Here is a 22,061-nt window from a genome sequence, read left to right on the forward strand (position 1 = left end):
TTTGTCTGCTCCTGCCATAAACAGTGACTGTATATACATATTCACTTTCTCCTGTTTGTCTGCTCCTGCCATAAACAGTGACTGTATATACATATTCACTTTCTCCTGTTTGTCTGCTCCTGCCATAAACAGTGACTGTATATACATATTCACTTTTTGTTTTAATTACTTCTTGTGATGTATTATGTCCCTGAAAACCATCTTTTTCACCACTGAAAGTCTTTGGGTTTTTTCCTCTTTAAAGAGTATAAACCCTGTCTTTTTATTAGGTAGAACATTCAGTTTTACCAGATTTCAATTTTATTTCATAGCAGTACATTTTTATAGATTTGTGTGCGAAAAGGTCATTAAATGTTTTGAAAAGTCATGAAAAAGTTTTGAAATTTGATTCTTGGAAGTTTGCAGGAACCCAGTGTACATATCAATAAACTATAAAGATATTAGCAGGGAAAAATTACTGTACATTATATAAGCTGTTGATGTACAAAACAGATTACTATGAGATTATTATACCTTTACCAATAAATGGGTGGGGTGGGTGGGTTGACCTTGTGGTACGGCAAAAGTATTATAATTCAATAACACCTAAAGGGATAACACAAATGCTGACCAAGGAAATCAAGAAAAGATAACTCTAGGCTACAAAATTATGTGGTCTCGCATCCTAATAAAATTTTGTTCTTGTGTAACAAAACATTTATGGCTCAGATGATTTCGAATGTCGCCAAAATTGATTTGTCACAACAAACCCAAAATGCAGGCATCACTACTATACAAATCAAAACAAAAAGCTGTACCCTTCCCTGGTGCACCCCTCATGCGCATAAAAGCTATACTCATGCAGCTTGTCCACCCGTGAGAGTCACCTACGCGAATATATTTATACACATGGCCTATCGAGAGTCCCTATGAATGGTTGGAGGCACCTATAACCAAGCTACCAAAGGATTCCCAATCCCAAACGAGGGTCCCCTACGAATGAGATTAATGTGCCAAGCCGCCACAATTCTGCCACAGGACTCATCCATACGAGGATACGCCATCCACCGATCAGTCAATCAAACCTGGAATCTATTAACATTAAGCTAAAATTTATCTCAAGCAACATATTGAAGGTTCTTCTCCAAGCTTTCTTGAAAAGTGTTCAAAAAGAACCATAGCTCCCACCCTTTACAGCAAACTAGGTCATTGGATCCAAGATGCACTACCAATACGTCGGGAACTGAATACCTTAACAGTTTTTGTTTAATGAATGGCACTAGCTCTGCCCGTTTCATCCCTCTTCTGCCAAGCCAAGTTATTCTTGTGTTGTTGAGTCCCAAGTGTCGACCAGGAGGGTGAACAAGTGTTCTTTTGTGCGCCCAATAAATCAAGGATGAGCCCACCATCCATACATCTGCAAAACAGGCCTCCCAGACGACCTATATTTCCTATATTTTTTATAGGATCCTATAAAACTCTTATATTGAGATTGATTTTCTATATTTGACTCAGTTGTTTTGCCAAAATGCCAATGAATAAAATATGTTACTGAGTTATATTCGCAGTGAAAGGTAGCCACCCTGTCAGAAATTTAGAAGATACTTTGAATGTGGGAGATGTGTATCAAGTGCCAATCAAGATACTGCTCACCTGAATTTGGAACATAACCGCCAGATTCCTTAAACTTTTTCATAGAATGGTAGTTTAATTTACCAACGTCACGTCAGAATAAAAGAACTACGAAATTGACCATTCTCAGCAAAACAATAATATATCGATTGGCAGTTGTTACAGGTTTTTGTAAAACAGTACACACGTCATCAGAGTTAAATTTAGACAAGGTGTGCCAATAGAAATGCCAATATGGAAATTACCGATACGGTGCATATTAATTTCCACTGAGTTACAAAAATGCCATTCTTTCTCTCTTTCTCTTTCTCTCTCTCCCTCTCCCCTCTTTCCCCCCCCCCCCCCCCCCCCCCCCCCCCCCCACCACCACACCACACACGCACACACATTTTAACGACAAACTGCTTGCATGTTTCAATCAATTATTCATCTCAGGTTACATCATTTAATATTTATTTTGTTGAACCTATTATCTAAAATTAAACAAATGTTTTGATTGAAACAATTATAATAGTTCTATATATATCTACAGTGAGTTTATCAATAATGGATCACAATGAATAAGAGATTGTTTGAGAGAAAACAAATAGTTTAAAAATATGGACCACTTGAAACTTCAAAGGACTATCTGAAATGAAAGCCAGGTAGTCCTGTTAACACGCTGAAAAATCTGTGTAAATTGCCTATAATCGTGACAATCGGTCCAAATTTTTCTATAAAACTCCTATATTTGACCTAAAAATTCCTATAAAACTCCTATATTTTGATATGCAAATTCCTATATTTCCTATATTTTAATATGTAAAAGTGGCTGGGAGGCCTGTAAGTCTATTTCATATACCATTCACAGTAGTCGACTTCACTCCCTGTTGAAATCGGAGAATTAGAACCACTCGTACAGCGTCATTTTCCGCAACCAACAAAACATTCCATATCATTTTGTGTCACATGTCAACTTAAAAACACCTACAGCAACTTATCTCAAGCAGCTTTTCAGGCGTATGGTGGCAAAGTTGTTTTTGGTGTATACCGTGTGTTTCTCCATTTCTATGGATCTAACTCAACATCATGATCATCTACACTAATCCAGTGTCGAAATTGCAAAAAAAACAAAAACACTCGCTTGCTGTGACAGGCTAAAACATTTGATTGGGAGGCACGGTTTGAACTTGTACAGATAATTTCTAAAATTGTTTTCTGCATTAGCTGTGTAAATCATACTTAACTGCAATGTCTTTGCTTAAATCTTCTTTCAGAAAGTATGCAACAAAACTCTTGTAATTTTGGTGAACAAAATTGTTTTTGAGGACTTCTCCCTTTTCAATACAAACAAGCTTTGATGTTTTATCACAAACTGTAATTGTGGATATTACAAGAAGTAAGCAACACATTTTTTGCCCAAGCACCATCTTCATTTTCTAGATATCCCACACTTTGGTTTATATTGTCTAAAGGTATAGTTTGCTTGATTTAATAGCAGCATAGTGGTACAAGACGATAAGGTTTGTGTCTTCACTAATAGGTGACCAGCTGCATGCATTCACCAGCTGCTTTGGAAATCACCTTATCGGCATCACCAGAAGCATGCATCGTTGAAGATTGGTTATCGTGCGAGGAAAATTCAGCCCAAAAGCGATCACGTCTTCGTAGAACATGATGACCGATCTTGAACATAAAGTATACTCCAAGGTTGTCTTTTTCCAGATCTTGCATCTTGTGAGTAAGATGGAACTGACGGCCGCATTCTTAAAAATAGTTCTTCTTTGGTATCCTTTTCCTCGTCTATCCTCACATCTTCTACCTGGGCGTGTATTTCGATATCTACGTTTGAAATGTCAACTGTGGAATCGGCTATGGTTTCATCTTCACTACTTTGAGGACTGCACTCGTCACCCAGTTCAGTATAGGGCAGTGTAATTTTAAACGTTTGGGAGACAAGCAAATCTTGTATGGCAGTATCAAGAACAAGTTGTACTTTTACCGTCTTTCCTCTGTGTATATGATTGACAGAAATAAATGCATACACTTTCTGTATAATCTGCTTTAGACCGAAACCAGTAATTATACAGCCAATGCAGCAAATAAAACTCATTTCTTTGTGTAACCCTCCCAATCAAAAGCAATAGAGAAGAGAGGATTTGTTGGAGGTTCCTTGATGATGGTGTTTGCTTCCCAGTACAATGGCTGATCAAAGGTTAATACTGGTGTTGATCCATATGGCCAGGAATGATTAGATACAAAGACCATCGTTGAGTAAATACAGAAAAGATCGCTAGCATTCATGTCGATCGTCAGTACGAAAGTCACAGATGATTGTCCTGGGTATAAACCATTCTGGCACATCTGCGTACGTCCCGACCATCCTGGAATGTGTAATCTGAGTGGCCAACTCACCAAAGACAAGATAGATCTGCTGTTGTGAGATGCTTCAGTTTATCCAATTTCATAGTTGACATGCTATTTGATGTCGGCTTGTACAAAGACATTTCAGTTTTCTCAAAGTGTTATTAATTCCTTTTGAGACACAAGTGTTCGTATTTTGGATCCGGGTGTAACACCTGTTATTATTCCAATTCTGTCGAAGGTGTTCTTTCTATCAAGTGTACATGAATTGCGGTCTGCAACACACTGTAAAAAGCTGCTAAGCATAAACAAAACCAAATATATCAGTTCCTTGGGAGGCAGAAGCACTAGTTTCAAGGTTATTGAGTATATCGATAAAACATTAGGACCCAAATTGATGGTAAGTTGAATGACAAATGAAATCAGTAAAGGAGCTGAATGTAAACGAGGACTAGATACCTATAGTGTTGCTTGACAAATGAAATCAGTAAAGGAGCTGAATGTAAACGAGGACTAGATACCTATAGTGTTGCTTGACAAATGAAATCAGTAAAGGAGCTGAATGTAAACGAGGACTAGATACCTATAGTGTTGCTTGACAAATGAAATCAGTAAAGGAGCTGAATGTAAACGAGGACTAGATACCTATAGTGTTGCTTGACAAATGAAATCAGTAAAGGAGCTGAATGTAAACGAGGACTAGATACCTATAGTGTTGCTTGACAAATGAAATCAGTAAAGGAGCTGAATGTAAGGAGCTGAATGTAAACGAGGACTAGATACCTATAGTGTTGCTTGACCTACAGACAATACTTTTAGTTGAGAATCCTTTACACGGAATATTCTTTTCAGAAGCACATGTAAATTTTGTGTTGATGAGATATTTACTATAATAAATAATAAATATCCAGTACTACATGTACATCCAGTGTATAATACTATAAGCAAGCAAAATAAACTTTGAAGAATGTGAAGGCAAGCTTTGATATTATAATAAAATTAAATTAAACGGTGAAACGTGTAAGTTGTGGAACCAAATAAATGGAACAAGCCGAGTGAAGTAGAATTATACGAAGAACAAAAGTATTTCCAGAAATTAAAAAGAAACGAGTCAAGAAAATAACACTAACAATAAAAATGGAACAAACAAAACATGCTCCAAAGCCACAAAACAAATTTGTCTGACAAAATATACACAAATATAAACAGTCTATTTTCACACATTTGCAATATTATATTATTGATGGTATATATATATATATATATATATATATATATATATATATATATATATATATATATATATATATATTTTTTTTTTTTTTTTTTTTTTTTTTTTTTTTTAAATCTTTTTATAGCAATTTTATTGAGCAATTTTTCTATTTCACATATCCATGGAGAAAAAAAAACATTCGTAATTTTGTCTCTAACAAATAAATTGTAAACAAATATACTCTATTTGCAGTAGGTCCATATGGGCTTCCATACTTATAAAAACTGAACGAGCAACTTTACAATATTTTTTTAAACAGCAGAACAAAATTACATTTTTCGTAATATTTTTTATTAAATATTTGCTATCAGTACACAGTTGTTGATGTCAGAGTTGAATAATTGGATCTATTATTCAGAATTATCATAAATCGAAAGTTTTTAGAATGTAAACAAACTGCAGTGACGACACAAACGAATATGGAAGCATGCGCCATGAAAGTTTATTTTCTGATGTAAAATAAACACATTTGGACTTAATTTATCACATTAAAATTTTTAATTTTCAACAAAAGCTTTCAGAACATGTAATATAGTAAAATTATCTTTTATAGCACTAAAAATATTGATCAACAATTTAATGTCAAGGACAAAATGTTATTATCTCCCTTGATTTTAAATATACTTTCGGAACAAAGTTTGGACCAACCAATATTTTCCGATATTTTATATGTTGTTTCTAAACACTTTCGGAGTAATTTCTCGTAAAAAGTGTTACTGTTGCAATTAGTTGCACATCAAACCTTAATTTGACTGGACTAAATCTTTGACATCCAGTAGCCGATGATTATTTAATCAATGTGCTCTAGTGTTGTTAAACAAAATAAACTAACTTTCTGCTCATCTTTAAAGCAAGAGTTTGATTTGCAGTGCCTTGACTTGCTATATTACCGGTTTGTTCACTAATGACACTAATTTGTTGTCTTGTTGCAGGTGTTCGTAAAGAGAATTAAAGATTTTGCTCTGAAGTTTTCTTCTCAGAATCAGACGGCAGGGGTGAGTTGTCATCTTTTTCTTTTTGTCATTTCCAAAGTTGGCTCATGTTGACAAACAGTTGCATCTTCTGTTTATATGAATCTGTTTAATGTTTATAAACATGAGCAGCATTTGTGTGTTTATTTTCCAGCCAGTGCTCCACAACTGGTGTAACAAAGGCTGTGGTATGTACTATCTTGTCTGGAATGGTGCATATAAAAGATCCCTTGCTGCTAATAGGGAGTTCACTCAAAATTTCAAACATATTGAATTGTATTCTAACATTCAATTCAGTTCTTCAAAAGAAACAAAATGCACTTTGAATTTTGTAAATTGGATGAGTAGTTTTTGAGCTATGTCTAATCAAAGATGCTAAATTTGCCCGGTTTTTGAGAAACAAAGACAGGTAATTACAGTTTATCTATAAAACAAAGATGGCACCAGAATCATGATGTTTTCACTGTTCTTGTACATTTATGTCTCTATCTTCAACAATTTTTATCAGATTGTTTTCAAATTTTCAATGCTACTAAAAAAAGGACTGCTGGAGTTGATTATTAAAAAATTTTGATTGTCAAATGTAATGACCTTGACCTAATTTGCATATATTTACATACAATTTACAACAAATCATGCACTCGTAACATTAACAAGTTATTTAGTAACAAGTTATAAAAATAATTCAATCAAATATCACTTACAAGCACAAAAGTGTTTTTTGTTTGTTGTAGCAGCAATGCAATACAGGATGGCAGCCATCTTGGCAGCCATTTTGAATTTTCTCAAATTCAGGTTTTTGTCACTTCCAACTATATGGCTACGCTGTGTATTAAATTACTGTTCATTTTCACTATAGCTGAACCATCTGTGGTAACAGGTCAGTTGTCCAATTTCAAATTATATAGTTCTACACATCATTAGTATTTAATTAGTCCAAGGTAGCTGTCGGCCATTTTGAAATTAAGACATTCGAAATTTTCTCTAATGAAAAATATATATAAAACATATCCTTTAACAAATACTCAATCCAGTTCAACCATGGAATACAAACAAGGAACATGACTGTTATATACACTCAATGTCACATCATGCCATAATTAGCACAAAACTGGTGGCCATTTTGAATTTTAGGAAATTTTTTGTACATTTAAATTTAAAATATCAAATTGCAGTGTTATATAGCAAATGTTCTATATATAATATATGTATGTACATCAGTCTCTCTTCTCTGAATTCAGTGAAAATGTCGACTTCCATAATCCTGATAAATCTTTGATATATTTGTACTGTCAGGAATATTGAATGTTCGTCCACTAGAATCATTTGGTGCTATGTCAAAGCCACTGGACAGTATAAATTTGGCATCCACATCTTTTATGTCATGCAGTGTTGGCCACTTCACAACCCTAATTCCTTTGCGTGTAGACACATTTTGGAGAAATTTGACTGTTGCTTCATTACTGCGAACTGACAACACCTCACCTACAAACCAGTCACTGTCATAAGCTACAGCTACTATTTGGTTCGGTACAAATTGGTGGTTCCTCTGTGGCTCTCGATTGATCTTCTGCTTTTTTCTACTTTGGGAAACGGATTGGGTTTTTTTCCTCTTTTGGGGCAAATGCTGTGAAGATGCAACTGCATTAAATGAAAGTTCCAAAGCATTTGGTAATGGATGGAGTCTGATGATAGTTTTTAAATTTTCTGCCAGCTGGGTCAGTGAAAGAGGCTGCTTATCTTTCTGGAATTTAGCTAGAGATTTTTGAATAAGAATAACTTTTCGCACCTGGACATGATATTTGATCTGTTCCTTAACTGCTAGTTTGCTTGCATTATCACTCTTTAATGCCTGACATATCTGTATCTCTTTATCAACTTGGTTGTTGGTGTACCATAATCCAGCACGATGGACTTTCTGTTCAATTTCTTGTGCAGATTCTCTCGACTTTTGATCTCTCACTTCCCTTTTCCTCTTTCTTTCTGCCTGAACTTGCTGGCGTTTTTTAATTATTTCTTTCCATTGCTGATGTTCTGTTTGCCTCCTTCGTTTTGCTTGCTTACGGGCAATATCGAGATACTTCCTTCTCTCACTTTTGGAAAGAGACAGCAGATACTTGCCAGTCTTGTTTCTGACATAGAGAATAGCTCCTGCTTGTGATGATGTTGTCTTTTGTGGTGCCCGCTTTACAAGTCTGTCAAGGTCACCAAAGTTGGCTTCAGATATTTTGTTATGTCTAGGAACTCCAGCAGTTTCCTCCATAACTTGCTGACTAGGTTGGTGGTACTTTCCACCTGGTAGCTGATCTTGTAACTGGCAAGAAAGCAAGGGAATAAATGATAGCAATACTGTTTCTAGGCTGTCTTTGGTTTTGGTTTCAAAGTCAGTGTCCTGAGGGCTGAACAAATCAGCCCATACACAGTCCTTTGTGATAGAAACACCTGTGAATACGGGCTCACCATGAAGAAGATCTGTTGCATCTTTACTAAGCTTTAAAACACTGTTGTAGAGATGCTCCCAGTGAATGTTCATTTCAAAAATATGTCCCTTTTCTTCCAAGAGTCGCCAAAGTGGACCGGTTATGATTTTTTCAATAATGCCTAAAGCCCGACACATCGCTTTGTTATTAACATTCTGTATGCCACTCGAAATAGCTTGTAATAGTTTATTCTTTTGGCCACAGTAGCCATCATGAAAAAAAGAGCAAATGTCACTCCAGTGGTAATGAACACCAGCACCATTGACGAAAAGGACATTAAAACGATTGCCAATAAATGTTATGAGATGACATTTCTTATTTCGTGCTTCGAGAAAAGCTCTGAATTCACCACCACATCCAGATTTAGTGCATCCACTTTCGGTTAGTGCTTTACAACACTGGTATATCAGATCATGGGTGAAACCCATAACACCTTTTGCTGCTGATGCCATGTTGATAAGAACATGTAGTCCACAGTAAAGCCCGTGGATTTCCGTCAAGTTCTTTTTTTCGTTTTCTGTTAAACTATCCCAGTCAGTTACAAACTTTTGTAATACATCTTCTTTGACTTCTTCAAGACGCTTCTTGAATTTTTTGTTGACATGTCTATCTGTCATAGTGTTTTTAATTGATGTTAGCAGCTGTGCATAGACACCAGACTTTTCAGCTTCGGTGGTGCTAACAGCCTCGGCCAATTCATTTAATGTCGTTAAGCTGCCTGGAAGGAAACTTTCGGCATCACCCGTTGTTAGCTCCTGCAAACCCATGGAAAAGCTGTTGCCTTCACCAGTGGAAACCTGGTACCCAGCATACTCACGGAAGCGTCTTTTCGTACCGTCTGTGTGTAAAGTATTTTGATTACTCGAATCCAGCATAGCTGCAGCTACTTGTCCTTGTGACACAATCATTGCCTCCGTTTGCAAGAGACTGGTGCAGGTTTTCTTTGGTAGTCTCCCAATTTGTTTCTTACACAGCTTTTCGGCAACAGTACGGATAACTTTTTCACATTTATCTACACTCACACCACTAGCTAACAATTCCCAATACGTTTCTCGCACGTCATCTAACTACTTTTTTTTGTCATATGTTTGAACCGTCGAATTCTCCAGAAGTGTTTCAAGTTTGTCCTTCAGTTCAGTGTTTTGTAACTCAAGTTCCGAAACTCTCATTCGGAGGCTTGATGTTGTTTGATTTTCATTATTTTCCAAACTGTTTGCATTTTTCAGTTTCTTCCATGCAACTTTGCACCGTGAAGCACACTTCTGAGCATTAATTGTTGCTTTTATGCTGGTATGAACTTTTTCTTCAAGTGTGATCTTTATATGTTGCTCACTAATCAGCTGATTATTCAGGCTTTTTATTTCTTTTTCAAAATTCTGCAGCTCTTGTTTCTGTTTATAAATTTTATCTTCTTTTCTTTTTTCGCGCTTGTTAGCATTTCTTGGAGTGAACTTTGCAAGTTGATTTCTTAAAACTGATGTCTTTTTTATTTGGCTGGTTAACTTCCCCTGCATATCTTCCAGTTGTCTTCTCTTGCAAGCAACTGCTGCAAGTGCACAATTTCTTTCCTTAATACACTGTTTATGTTGAACAGATGACATCGCCATTTCTTCCAACAACAAACTAATTTCAGCATCTGGTTGTAGATAAATATCTTTTCTTGACATATGGTTTGTGACTTTATGTTCATCAGGCTTGTCTGTGTTACCGTCTGCATTGTCGGAGACTTGAATTGTTTTCGGCACTTGATATGGTTGGTTTTCAAAGTTAGTTATTTTTTCCTGATCAACCAACTTTGCTCTTTTTTCATATAGTTTTGTCCACTGGTTGCAAACAGCACCTTCATTTGGAACATCATTCAGTGAAATGGTACAGATTTTACAAAGCCAACTGATGGCAAGTTTCCATGGAAGATTAAACTTCCTATGGAATCGTCTTAACTCAAGAATGAATCCTACAGTGATAGAATCATGTTCTGCAATCTTTGCTTCTTCCCGATATAATGAGGGTATTGCTTGTGCCAAGACTTCAATTTCATTACCACACTTTTTAGCTTTCTCAATTGCTTTTTTCACTGAACAAGTCAAGTTAGAAATTTTAGCTGGTAAAACTACATCAGGACTAATTGATTTTAACACCTTTGGCATAAAAATCTGAATGTTTCTAGCACAGTCTTCTAAAGTTGTCAGTATAGTCAAGTACAGGCCAAAGGTAACAAGACACGAGACATTTTCTGCTGTTCCATCAGCAATTCTGTCAAGAAAAGACACATCCTGCCAAAGTAATTCAGCCATTTGATGGATTGAGCATTGCCAACTTCAGAGCTGGAAAAAAAGGAAGAAAAAAAAAAGGAGTTACCTTTGTGTACAAAATTTTGACATAGGTTCCCCGGCTATTATTTTGGTGGAGGGATAAATAATTCCATCATTTCAGCTATAAAGTAATTAATTACTAAAATAAGTCTTATATAAAATAAATAACATTAAACAAAATTAGAATTTGCATTTCTCCATCGTAAATAATTACATTGCAGCAGTTAATCGTCTTCTGAAATATGCCGGCAACTTTTGCTATTGCAGACGAAAAATCTGCCATTTTTAAATTGGTTTGGGGCTTGCCATTTTTACAGATTCAAAACTCTATAAATACTACTTCAGCTCAATATTATTTCGATCTAAAAGTTATTTATATGTGTTTAGAAGACATCAGTTTGTATAATACGTACAGTTAGATCAGTGTACCTGCTTTTTTCTTCAGAAATTTTTCGATTTTCTTTCTTCTTTCGATCGTAGCAAAACATCGAATAATCTGACCTGGTTTTCACTAGTATGACGCGATTCAGACAGGATTCCCCTACATAATGAATGCTGATTGGTTGATATACTTAGATGGGCTGAGGTCCTAATCGCTTGTTGAAGAGAATGGGTACTTGGCCATCCAAAACAATGGAGGATCGCAACTTGATTAATTGATCATTTTAATTGTTTAATATAAATAAAACAGAATATTAATAACACAACACAGTAAGAGAAATAGATTTTAATGACATTTAATAAAGTGTTTTATTAATTTCCATAATTAATATTAAAGCTCATTCAGAACAATTTTACTTGAAATTAAAAACCCATTATCGGTAAAACAAAGGAATTCGCTGGCCGCCATCTTGGTTTAGCGAACTCCCTACTGCTAATCGAAAAAGAGTAGCCCATGAAGTTGCGACAGCAGGTTTCCTCTCTCTATATCTGTGGTCCTCAACCATAAGTCCAATGCCATATAACCGTAAATAAAATGTGTTGAGTGCGCCGTTAAATAAAAACATTTCCTTGTTTTTTTATTTGTATAGCCCATAGTAGATAATGTAACAATAATTGTATAGTGGAGAAACATTCCTTGGAAATATTTGCAATGTTTAAAATGTCTTCTTAAAGTTGCATGAACCATGATTTATAGAATTGGCAGATTTTTAACTCACCCATATTAAACGGAAACTCTGATCCGAAATTAAAATACGCCACACAAAACCAGGTGAAGTAATAAAGAAAACTTCACATTGATCAGCCTGACGTTACCCTGTAATTTATTGTCTTTGTAGGGCTTCTAGATTATGGCAGTCCCACTCTCACGGCTAGTGATATTCAATATTGGGCTAGTAAATAACTACTATTGCCATGCCTGACGGCTAGTGAAAAAGGTTGTCAAATGCTGCATTTAAGTCTGTTTTGTAAATATGAATATGCTGCTCCAACCCCTGCCGTGTAAGTGTAACTCGGGACTTTGTTTTTGTGTGTGTGTATGTATATCGGCGCTCAATTTTAAACCTTTTTTTTTTTACACCAAACAGCGAGTTGTGTCCCATAATATTGTGCAGTTCCCTTGCCGACAATTGCTTTTAAACTGTCATTATTTAAAGCATCAGGCAATCAGTTGAAATCACGTGGGTTTGTTTGCCACTCAGAAAACCTCGGGCAATTCTGTGAGACATCGGGAAAAATCGTAATCGGCTGAAGTATTCGGAATAGGAAACATTCCAGTGCGTTCAGTTGGAATATAGAGTGCATTCGATTGCAAAATAGCTGATGTGTCACCAAATCACAAAAATCTTGAACATTTAGGCCCTACGTTTACATGTGTATTATAACCCGTGTACCCCCGTCAACTCAATCTGACTGGTGCGAAATAACGTGCCCCTAAATTGAACAAATCACGCTTGTATTTTTTTTTTTAATTCTGCAATTTAATTATTTATTGAATCCAATTCACAGCGCGACAGACCTTTAAATTCTGTTCACAATGAACTTCCTAGAATACTTTTTTTTATACATTAAAACACGATTGGTTGGTTATCTTTTTACTGAGCCAATCAGCTAGGAGTTCACTTATTAGATCTTGTTGGTTTGTTTTGTTCATACAGGTAGTGATCGTGAAATGTATTTTACACTGTCGTTTTGATCACGTAAAAAAATGAATAAATAGGTGCGTTGTCCAATAATTCTATGATGTGTATAATGTTTTAAACATGTTGATATCACAGTAAACACGTACACCAACAAAAAAACTAATTTAGTAAAGCAGGTTTTGTTTTCGTTGATAGCATAGCGACGTACTCCCAGACATTTCTACTTTCTGTTTCATGATACTGCCACATAATTTAAAGCCAAGGACATTGACCTTGGTACAGTCAGATTTCTAGTACATGTGATCGGTTGACTGGCACCTTAAACAAACATACACCGATTTAATTTCAACTCAGTAATTCAAATTTACTGAGTGTAAAGCATGTGTTTTAAAATTAAATTTACGTTAGGTTTTTTTCTTTTGGTTGGTTTTTTTTTTGGGGGGGGGGGGGGGGTTTGATGGGTTGCTATGATTCGAATTAGTAATATAATAAATGATGTGTTAACAGTACACTGATAATGAAAGTTAATCCTGTTTGTAAAATATATATTTATAAAAATTGTAGTACGATATCAGGCCTCCCAGACCTATATTTTTTATAGGATCCTATAAAACTCCTATATTGTGATTGATTTCCTATATTTCCTGTATTTGACTCAATTGCTTTGCCAAAATGCTGATGAATAAAATATGTTACTGAGTTGTATTTGCAGTGAAAGGTAGCCACCCTGTCAGAAATTTAGAAGATAAGAGTCAAACCTGTACATAACGGCCACCCAAGGGACCTTCAAAAGTGGCTGTTATAGACAGGTGACCCTTATATACAGGTTCAAAATTATAACCATATACTAAAGCATATCACAACATAGCATAAAACAAAGATGTCGCATTTTTAAACCATTCCCACACTAGCTTGTTTATGTCATCATTGCCTGTTGCTTTCTTCTGCCTTTTTCTTTCGGCTGAAACATTATTGTCAAAATCGGCCAGAACATCAGCTTTCCTTTTTAAAATAGAATTAATCTGAAAACGTCCTACACCAAAATGATCAGCGATCTTTCGTGCACTTAAATTACCTTTCTCAGATTTGTTAATAATGTCGATTCTCTATTCTAACGTTAAAGCAGTACTATTTTTCGGTGGTATTTTGCATACAAATGTATTTGTTAATATATTTCGCAAACACTAACATTGACTTGCAGAAGATATTTTGTTTAATTGAAGGTTAATAAGCATGTGACCTGTTTAATTCATTTGTTTGTTTCATATCACCACTAATCCTTCAGTGGAGTATGACCGTTGATTACAGCTGAATAAGATCAGGAGTCGCTTAAATAATCCTAACACGGGGCATCTTCAATGACCGCTGCCTTCAGCAATTCATGTTTATTTACCAATCATAAACAATGAAACACCTAACATAATACCTCATTTGTTTAGTTTCTCGAGACTCAATAGAGTGACCATCCATACAGATTACACTATGTACAGCCAATGGGAAGTTGTTTACTGTTCAGTGAGGATGCTGAGAACCAATCGAATTACACCACCAGTAACTGCGTGTCACGGAAGTGTCCATTTGTTTTTCAATTACGATCAGAGAATTACAATTGAACTTTACTTTGACGGAAAATAAACCCAAAGCTACAGAGATGGCCACATAAACACATTTAATTTATAATTTTTAAGATGATCGAAAGACATAACCAGGGACAAAAATTAAACCCCCAAAAAGTCTTCACGACGATTATCTTGTGACCGTTATAGCAGGTTCAACCTGTGATTTTGGGTGGAAAATAGTGACCGCTGGCCGTTATGGACAGGTGACCGTTATGTACAGGTCAAACAAGGAAGGAAATGCATTGGGGGGATTTATAATGGTTGTTATAGGCAGGTGACCGTTATGTACAGGTTACTGTTAGACCAGGTTCGACTGTACTTTGAATGTGGGAGATCTGTATCAAGTGCCAATTAAGATACTGCTCACCTGATGAGGTGAGGAGGATATATTACTGATACAAGATGCACCAACTTTCAAAGTATCCTGGATATGGGCATGAACTGCTGGCAAGCCTTGATATATAATTGTTGAGGTAGTAGATGGTATCTTGTGTACATACGCAAGGTAAGAACATACATTAGCAGGGTTCGATCTTAACAGTTGTCTGGTAGTCTGAGACTACCTGAAAATTAACAGGATTACCTGAAGCTGCAAACACGTAGTCCGTTGGACCACCTGGAATTTAAAGATTTATTTAGCACAGATGTAACGTTTTGTGGATCTCCAGCAGAAACAGGCTTGTTCAGAAAACAGTTATATTGAGTATAACTTTGCTGGACCCCATCATATCATATTCATGTACAGTACGCGATGAACAGTTATATTGAGTATAACTTTACTGGACCCCATCATATCATATTCATGTACAGTACGCGATGAACATTATTTTGGTCAGAACTGTTACCGCATCCAGTCTAAAATGAACATGCATGAGTTACACATTTTGTAGTCGATGCAGTCTTCCGCCAAAATTTAATCATCTTGAATTCGGAACATAACCGCCAGATTCCTCAAACATTTTCATAGAATGGTAGTTTAATTTACCAACGTCACGTCAGAATAAAAGAACTACGAAATTGACCATTCTCAGCAAAACAATAATAATATGTCGATTGGCAGTTGTCACAGGTTTTCGTAAAACGTTACACGCGTCATCAGAGTTAAATTTAGACAAGGTGTGCCAGTAGAAATGCCAATACAGAAATTACCGATACGGTGCATATTAATTTCCACTGAGTTACAAAAATGCCATCCCCATTTTAACGCAAAACTGCTTGCATGTTTCAATCAGTTATTCATCTCGGGGTACATCATTTAATATTATTTATTTTGTTGAATCTATTATCTAACATTAAACAAATGTTTTGATTGAAACAATTATAATAGTTCTATATATATCTACAGTGAGTTTATCAATAATGGATCACAATGAATAAGAGATTGTTCGAGATAAAACAAATAGTTTAAAACTATGGACCACTTAAAACTTCAAGGGACTATATGAAATGAAAGCAAGGTAGTCCTGTTAACACCCTGAAAAAAATGGTGAAGATCTAACCCTGATTAGTAATGTAAATGTCTTTAGAAATCCGTGTAAAATGCCTATAATCGTGACAATCGGTCCAAATTTTCCTATAAGACTCCTATATTTGACCTAAAAATTCCTATAAAACTCCTATATTTTGATATGCAAATTCCTATATTTCCTATATTTTAATATGTACAAGTGGCAAGAAAACAATAGATGTTGACATTTTCTCTGTTATGACATTATTATAATTTTGTTTTAAATAGATAATTTGCAGGTACATAACATGTATATTATGATATCATGATAAATGTGGTAACCCTGTGCCATGTGGTTGTTTCACTTTTAATTTCTTTTTAGTTTAAATGATTTGCAAATAGGCCTACTGACATTATTTGTGTGAGACTTATTAGACATTTTACAGTTAGAATTCTTAATAATACCATAGTTGTTACAATGTCAATTCACATTCAGTTCACAGGTTTGTGTCCATGGAGAAATCATATCATTGTACTTGTTTAAAATAAAACAGAATAAGTACAAACAAATCAGTTTCAATTCTTTATTCATAAACAGACAACAGATTATCATGATTCAGAATTTTAGTGCAACATGATATGCATATAATACATATGAAATCGATAAATGTGTTCATGGTGTTTATTTTTCTTGTGTAAGACTGCAATGGCTCATTCCTTCATACAACCATTATATTAGTTAATTTAGGATATTTATTTTGAAAACACAAAATTCTTAAGATATTTAATTTAAAAATCATTACTCCTCAAACTTAATCATGTTCATGGGTGCAATTCCTCTCGGTCTATTGCCTAATTCTGATTATTTTGAGAGGTGCAATTTTTCCCTCCTCTGCATTTTGAGGAGTGTGATTTCCACCCCCCTCGTAAGCATTTTGAGGAGTGTGATTTTTTTTTTCAAGAATGAAGGTCTGAACATGAAATAAAACAAAACTGATAAAATATTAAAAAGTGATGTATTTTATTGTCAGACAGTACATATTACATTTTATAGTGACAACATGTTAATTCCAAACCTGTTGGTTGCTGTTTTATTAAAATATAAATATAACTCTATTTTCAAAACACAGATGAAATCAGGGCAACCAAATGTTTGGAGGGTCAACCTCAATGTGAACCCATACTTGCCCTCTGGGCAAGCAACCAAAATCCTTAAAATTGAGCACTGGTATATATACATAGATAGATATAGATATATAGATATATATAGATATAGATAGATGTATAGATAGATATAGATATAGATAGATAGATATATAAATATGTAATTTGATGAATGAAAACTTTCAACAAATTGCTTTATGTTCATCAAGTAGATTGTTGTTGTTTTTTATCTGCGTGAAATTGAAATTTCTGTTAAATGTTAATATCACTTGTTCATTATTTTCTCATCAGAGTGCACCACCATTGTCTCTCCTGCCACTGGTGAGAAACCAGCCATCGTCTCCAAGACGAGTGTCGAGCAAATACTCTGTGTACATATCTCCGCACAACATCCACATGAACAAGCCCACACAGCCAAAAGGCATCTCGTACTGTATTAATAGGAGTCCAGCCAAGGTAAGCAAGCTCAGTAATACAGATTCATAGGGGTCAGTCTTTTTTTTCTTTTTTTTCTGTTGAGAAATTTGAAAATTGGTCACTATCAGAAAAAAATAAGAAAAAAATTAGTTTAGTAAAATGTTAAAAACTTAAAGACTTAAAAAAAGTTCTGGGCTCAGACATAACACTTTGTTCCAGCAATTTTGAAAGGTTTTGCTGTAGCCAAAATACTCACCTATATCAATTTAGATATCTGTCTGTGGCAATTTTAAACTAGTAATTTTTGCAACAATTAAAAAAGAAATTGAAAACCAAAAATTATCCTTTAACTGACAGCTATCATTTTTATTCTGCAGATCTGCCATCGGTAAGGCCCCTGACCTATGGCAGTTTATGTCACAACTATTGCAATTGCCGTCTTTGCTACCTGAACTTGCTTTTGTTTGTTATAGTCTGTTCCATCCTCCTACAAAAATGTATTTTGTATTTAATTTCAGTGTGGTTTGATGTGAGAAAGAAAGTGTTTTCGAAATCACAAAAAATCCCACATATTTTTGTGTGCAATTTAGAAAGTAATCGGCTCAAAAATCAATAACTTTGAGTAAATCCTATAGTATGAAAAAAAGGCGTTCCCCGTGGGAAGGACTATAGGCCAAAACTCATTCTTCTATTGTCATTGGTTGCAGTATGATAAAATGGTGTTCTTTAACATTTGCTTTCAGGAACTACGTGCAATAAATAACATGATTCGCATGGGCGAGCGCAAACTGAGCGGCAAGCGGCAGCTGGAGGTCAACATGGATGAGGACTCGGTGGACAGCCCGAACAAGCGCATGTGTGGCAGCCACTTCATGCGCCGCCTCCAGGACATCAACTCCGAGAGGCAGGAAGTTAACGGGGCAGCCAAATGATGCATTATTGATTAATGTTCGTGTATATGGGTGTGTGTGTGTGTGAGCGAGTGTGTGAGTGACAAAGCCTAGTCCTGTGAGAGTTAAGGGACTCTCCTAAGTTTGCTGATGTTGTAACGTGTTTCCAGCTTACAGAACCTGTTTAATTACTAAAACTACATATGAAAGCCGCAGACACTAGTTTCGGCCTGTGAAAATGGATTCCGAGTTCGGTTAATCTCATAAGCATATGAGACGGGGGCTGGAGAAAAACCTCAAATTCGGGCAAAAATTTGACATTTGGGCAAAATGTGCTAACCTGAGACCCGTTTACCACATATTTCCATCATTCTACCCTCAAAATTAGTTGTAATCCATGTAAAAATACATAGTAATTTGTTTGCAACCCTATATAGCTGTTTGGTAGTAATTCTAATATGAAGAAATGTTGTTATCCAAATTCCAACATTTTCTATACAAACTTGTGATGCATCTGTATAACTTACAATAAAATAAAACGAGTGTGATGTTGAAACGAACAAATACCTTCTAAAATAGACCAAAGGGTTTTTCACTTCAAATACATTTTTTGTTTGTTTAGAATATCTGTGTGTGTATAATATAGTGTGCTTCTAGCCATCCTAATGTTTGTAGTAGTCCAACCTGGATTTTACATCCAAATAATTTTATATGTATGAAAAATAGATATATACAGCAATTAAATGAAATTTGAGTCATTACAAACGTTAGAACAACCAGAAACATTTAATATACAAACATGGATATTCTAAAAAGAAAATATATTTAATATGTTATTTCTTAACAGGTTACAATAGCAGCAAAATCAGGACAGTTTCTATAAAACAAAATAAATTTTTTTAAACAATAAAATAATTAACCTTGTTGAGACATGTGGATGTTTCCGTGAGTCCCAACATTGCACCTATATATTGTTATTGACACTGCTATGCTAGCTGTGAATTAAAGTTCAGATGTTAATCCAGGTGTCGGGGACTGAGAGACCTGTCCACCCTAAAAAAATATTCAGGTGCCCCCTTTTTGTCTTCTTAATTTCTTTGTCCACTGGATGCTCTTTTGAAGAGAGTGTGTGTTCGTTTCACGTTAAACCCCCACCACCAAAATAATTTATGGATCTACCCCAGAAGTTGATCAACAATGGAATTGTATTGCCATGTTTGTTTCCATCAATAAATGTGCTGAACTTGATGACTGTGATGTTATGAAATCACCAAATCGTGTCTCGTAAAATTTGATTTGTTATAAAATCACAGAGACCACACATTTTTTTCTTCATTGGCAGTGTGTTGATTACATTCAAAGTGGGATTCGTGCTTTCACCACCCGACAAAAAACTCAGCAGAATTAATATGTCATGAAACATTTTATTGTACAAATTTAGCCAGTGTGGATATTACGTATCTGTTAAAATGTTCAAGTTTCTTGCAAGGAAAAAAGTTTGTGTTTAATAATTTGTTAGCTACATTTGTAGGGCAGAAATATTTGGACCACGAAGTTACTTATACTTTTTGAAATTAAATTTACATTCAACACTATAACAAAGAGATTATTTTGTCTTAAACCTGCAGTTGTGATTTTGGACTTTGCCATCAATAAGAAACATCTCCAATATTCCTGACTTTCTAGCCTCTAATATGTTAGTGTCTATCCCATTTCATTTAACAATTTATAAATGGCATATTTCAGAGATTTTGTTATCCTGGAGAGAAATTTTCTGTACTTGCAGTCTACATAAGCATAACATGTTTCGAAATCCTATTCACCTTTATTTGACACCCAGTGTGTGTTTTTGTGCTGGGGTGTTCATTCATATTATGTTTCAAAGCACACAGGATCGTGAAACGATATGCAGTAAAGATAGTGAAGAAGCCATTGAAAAACAATGAATGTGGATCTGTTGGTTGAATTGGATTGGAATTCTAAATAAATAAGTCTAGTTCAGATAAAACTGATGTGTTGAACATCATTTAAAAAGTTAGTTTGTTTTGTTTAATGACACCATCAGAGCACATTGATATATTAGTCATTGGCTATTGCATGTCGAAAATTTAGCAATTCTGAGTTTTAAAGAGGAAACTCTACATTTTTCCAATAGTAGCAAAGGATCTTTTACATGCACCATCTCACAGACAGGATAACACATACCGTGGCCTTTGATATACCAGTCTTAGTACACTGACTGGAACGAGAAATAACCCAATGGGCTCACTGACTAGGGTCTCCACGAGTCCAAAATAATGGACTTGAGTACTCAAGGGTCAAACTCGACCCAGACTCGAGTACCCGACACTTACACCAGATGATAATGAGGCTAAGGTATAAAGTAAAATAACATTATTATCTTAATTCCAGCGCTAAAAATGGATGCCAAATCAAGTCATTGTATATTACATTCCATATATTCGACTTTTGTTTTCCCTCCATGTCTCAGCCTTATATTATAATTGGTGGCAAACATGTGGCAAAAGGACATAAACAAAGTATTATTAAATGATAGTGCTCTTCCTTACACGAGTACTAGAGTCCTGTGAACGGATTCAAGTCTTGCTAGACTGCCCGTGCCCGAGTACTCATAGAGACCCTACCACAGATGGGGATCAATCCCACACCTGACTACGACTGGTATATCAAAGGCCATGGTATGTGTTAAAAGATCCTTGCTACTAATTCAAAAATGCAACGGGTTGTGTCTGTAGTTTGTCAGAATCACTAAATGTTTGACATTTAGTAGCTAATGATTAATTAACTAACTTAAAGTTTTCTTGGATCGGATAATAAAACCTCTTTAATTAATTACATTTATTTGTACGGAATATTTCAGGTGCTCTGCTCGTCCAGATGTATGTAGTAGTTCAAACAAGTTGTTACCTCGTATTATTACTTCTCTATTGGTCCAACCAGAGGGGACTACAGGTTTCGTCTCTGTCTGTCCCATATATAGTTTTTTTTACTTTTGTGTTGCAATGCTTCAGGATATTTGTCTGCTAATGCTGTCGTTTCAAGTCGTAGCATATTTCCTTGAGTTAAGTTTCTTATTTTGTTCAGCATAGTAAAATCAAAATTGAGATACTACTGAAAAGGAAGGGAAAATTTAAAATGTATAGGATACTACCAAGACTTGCTCAAACAAGTTTATTTTTATATATATATATACACACACACACACACACACACACACACACACACACATACATACAGTCAGACCTCATTACAACAACCATGTTCGTCCCTGGGTCACTTTGTCGTTATATCGAAATTTCCGGTGTATCTTCATTGCCAAAATAACGTAACAAAAAATACTAATTAATATTAAAGGGACACACCCTAGTTACGTTTATTTGTTAACCATTACGGCGTTGTTTTTTGCTATTAAACCCCATTTTTCACAAA

At 35.2% G+C, this 22,061-nt stretch overlaps 1 protein-coding gene across 2 annotated transcripts in view; it reads left to right on the forward strand.

Moving 5' to 3' along the window:
• Positions 1-19,333, forward strand: part of LOC121388249 (retinoblastoma-like protein 1) — a 158,398-nt gene extending 139,065 nt beyond the window's left edge. For both annotated transcript variants that reach the window (XM_041519515.1, XM_041519516.1), the window contains 3 exons: positions 6,160-6,222; positions 17,596-17,760; positions 18,465-19,333. In XM_041519515.1, the coding sequence (XP_041375449.1) occupies positions 6,160-6,222; positions 17,596-17,760; positions 18,465-18,653 (417 nt within the window). In that variant the 3' untranslated portion in view covers positions 18,654-19,333. The remainder of the gene's footprint in view (positions 1-6,159; positions 6,223-17,595; positions 17,761-18,464) is intronic.
• Positions 19,334-22,061: the final 2,728 nt, after the last annotated feature.

Source organism: Gigantopelta aegis, chromosome 14 (genome assembly GCF_016097555.1).
Source record: "Gigantopelta aegis isolate Gae_Host chromosome 14, Gae_host_genome, whole genome shotgun sequence".
Classification (NCBI taxonomy): domain Eukaryota; kingdom Metazoa; phylum Mollusca; class Gastropoda; order Neomphalida; family Peltospiridae; genus Gigantopelta; species Gigantopelta aegis.